The sequence below is a fragment of the Dipteris shenzhenensis genome, chromosome 5 (assembly GCF_047967505.1).
Source record: "Dipteris shenzhenensis isolate YYH24624 ecotype China chromosome 5, Dip_SZ_1.0, whole genome shotgun sequence".
NCBI classification, from domain to species: domain Eukaryota; kingdom Viridiplantae; phylum Streptophyta; class Polypodiopsida; order Gleicheniales; family Dipteridaceae; genus Dipteris; species Dipteris shenzhenensis.
In genome coordinates, this window is record NC_141600.1 from 10,645,096 (window position 1) to 10,647,985 (window position 2,890).

Here is a 2,890-nt window from a genome sequence, read left to right on the forward strand (position 1 = left end):
AATATAGTATTTGAGAGATTTAGGAGATGCATTTTTTTGGGAGTCCTTTTTAAAGTTGCTTTTCATTTCCCTATGTAGATCATGGGAAAAGGTAGGTCATGCCAAAAGGTAACTTGACTAAGAAGACGACCAAATGCATACATAGGTTAATACAATATAGAGAAGAATTTTACAGCCGAGGATAGGATCTACAGCGGGCTGCCTAAAGCGTCTACTCGCCTCAGCTGTTTAATTGACTGCATCAATTGAGTCATACTGATTATGCGCGAATGACGATTGCTACAAGACCTTGTGCAGATGCTGCATGATGCATCTTTATAATAGTTGGTCGGTTTGCAAGGTTGCTAACCTGTTTTGCAGAGCGAAAATCAACAGTCAATACAAGTTGTAAGGCTCGCTCTCGGACAGATCCTGATGATCGTCCATAGTCTTGTGAAATTATTAGCATGCTACTAATCTGAAAGAAGGGTGGGTTAGCGTGATCTCTTCTGTAAGCTCGCTGCGAGAGATGAGCAGCAAGAAAGAATGACTATCATGAATCATGGGTGTTCTTTGCTGATGACGATGAGACAGGCAATTCAGGGAAATTGATTCCCCATGAATGTCTGGCCGAATTGCCAGTTTGATGGCGCAACGTTGTATGATATCACGCTCCTTCGACTGCTACCAAACACGTGGAAAGACAGACTTTGTCCGGTTAGATCTACGTCGCAAGCCCAGTTCATACCCCAATTACGCGTCATCGGCAGCCATCCGGTCCTTGAGCCCTTGATAAAAACTTTTACTATCTGTCCGCTCCCAGCCACATTGAACACCAGAACCAGGTTGAAGTTCGGGTTTCCATTCATTGTAAACTGGATACCTCCTGATTTCACGCATGGAACTCTGCACATTTATAGTTCAAGAAGCGCTTAAATACTGCAGCGAGCGTTTGAAGCGATGAGCAGCGTGAGAATGAATATACTAGGAATTTCCCTACTGAAGTTTTTCGGTGGTGATGGTGCAAACCTTCTGTACAGTACTGGAATAATACCGCCTTTAGGTATAGCGATTTGCTTGAAGGCAGGCTCCGCCAAGTCGAAATGCTTCAATGGTGGATTGCACCAACCACCGTTGTTGTTTGGAAGAGCATAATTTGGAGGACAGAAATTCGTGGCGGTGACAGTAAGATACGTGCCCGGCAAACACCACTGATAATCATTATAGCACTTGAGCTGAAAGCATGCTCCGCAGCTTAGCCCAGAATTAAATAAGGCAGTGCTCAAAGCTGCTGTATTCGTTCCGTAGCCGCTGCTGTACAGATCTCCGTAGCCACAGGCACCACCTGGCATGCGGGCTATCATTTTAGATATGGGTATATGTTGCTTATCATGCTTTTCTGATACTAGCTGCAGCTGTGATATTTAATTCAATGTATCTAAAATTTTGCGACTTTCAATCCCGTTTTTGCAAACTCATCTTAGAGAGAAAAAGACGACTTACCCATTGTGCCAGACGCATCACTGCCTCCATAGAATGTGGCATGAGCCGCCGACCATGCTTTCTTTGAATCCACTTCTGTAGCCAGAAAGACCAAACCACACGCTAGTGCAAGGAGAACCGCGTTTGCTACTCTGGAATCCCTGCACCATCAGAGTACACAACCATCTCAAATTCCGATCACATTGCATCATGTTGTAAATGTAAAAAGATCGGCCATTGCACCCAAGTAATTACACAGAGGACCCAACACGGAGGACGGAATGTTAGGCACAGAATAGACAAGGAATAAGCAAGACGGGCAGTAACAAGATGGATTTTACGAGAAGAAGATGAAGACGCAGGAGCAACTCACATGACTTGAGAAGAAAACTATCCAAAGACTTGTGAAGGTGTATGGTTTGAGAAGAGAAGTATTCAAAAACTCGGAAGGTAGAGGCTGCAGGAGGGAGGCAGGACAGCAGATGGGTTGATCTTATAGGTGGGGAGAGCTTGGAGATTGGCGGTGAGATTGTGTTTTCTTAATTGCTTGATGCGCAAGAAGTGGAGACGTCGTGCACAAAGTTCGATTACGAACCTTTTGGCTACAAACCTCAAAGTTTTTTCAACCAAAAGAATCCAAAATCACGTGAAAGTTTCTCTCTCACTCTCTCTCAAGACTCTGGGTTGTCATGAAGAACAAGAAACCACCCAGTAAGTCATCCTTGGTCAGTTGAAACTATACAATTCAGCCATTCAGAGACAACTAGAAGAAATGAAGTATAGATTTTCGTATGGAACTACCACTTATCCTTAAGTCGCTGCAAATAATGCAAACTACCACCACCTACAATGATTCTGTTTACAAATGCTTCCTTTCTCTGCATAGTATCGTAAAATCTTAGAGAGAATACTTGTCCCTTACAGATCCCTTGACATGCCAGCTTTCTAGAGTGGTGGATGAGAGGATGTGATTATGCTTTTGTGATGTCAGTAGCTGTTGACTTGAAATATGTAGAAAGAGTGTTGAGGAGTGTTGTCTACATAAAGTCTTGGCTTTTTTTTTTTGGAGTGAGAGAGAGTCACATGCACCCACCCATTTTCACAGCTTTTTACCATTCAATATCCCTTTGAGGGTCGGGAAAACCATGGGACACTTGCCACTTGAATTATTGATCATTCGGGCTAGATTGGATGTTCTTAAGTTCATCTTTGTTCTTAAATCATTGTATTGTACTAATCGACTCCAAATGGATAAGTTAAAAACTTTGAACAATGAACTCACCCTTAGGAGACTCCCCACATGATAATGGAAAAGTTCTTTGGAATTTACCAAGTAGTCATTTGTACTTTTTAAAAGACACTCTCTCTCATGATTTAAATATAAGCAAGTTGGTCACAAAATTAAAGTTCTCTCATCATTTCAAGGCGT

The 2,890-nt window shown here is 42.5% G+C and overlaps 1 protein-coding gene across 1 annotated transcript; it reads right to left on the reverse strand.

Annotated features, from left to right (window-relative positions):
• Positions 1–578: 578 nt before the first annotated feature.
• LOC147901616 (expansin-A2-like) lies at positions 579–2,345 on the reverse strand. Its single transcript, XM_087375182.1, has 4 exons — positions 2,263–2,345; positions 1,483–1,622; positions 1,009–1,324; positions 579–885 (listed from the first exon to the last, which is right to left on the reverse strand). The coding sequence occupies exons 1-4, from the start codon at positions 2,343–2,345 to the stop codon at positions 579–581; spliced, it is 846 nt and encodes a 281-aa protein (XP_087231308.1).
• Between the last annotated feature and the right edge of the window lie 545 nt (positions 2,346–2,890).

What these genes read in the sequence shown, in the direction of transcription:
- LOC147901616 (XM_087375182.1), bottom strand. Translation starts at nt 2,345, where the DNA reads ATGCAGAGAAAGGAAGCATTTGTAAACAGAATCATTGTAGGTGGTGGT. An exon ending in TGATGCGTCTGGCACAATGG is followed by an intron (nt 1,325 to 1,482) that starts GTAAGTCGTCTT and finishes CCCGCATGCCAG; the next exon opens with GTGGTGCCTGTGGCTACGGA. An exon ending in ATTCCAGTACTGTACAGAAG is followed by an intron (nt 886 to 1,008) that starts GTTTGCACCATC and finishes ATAAATGTGCAG; the next exon opens with AGTTCCATGCGTGAAATCAG.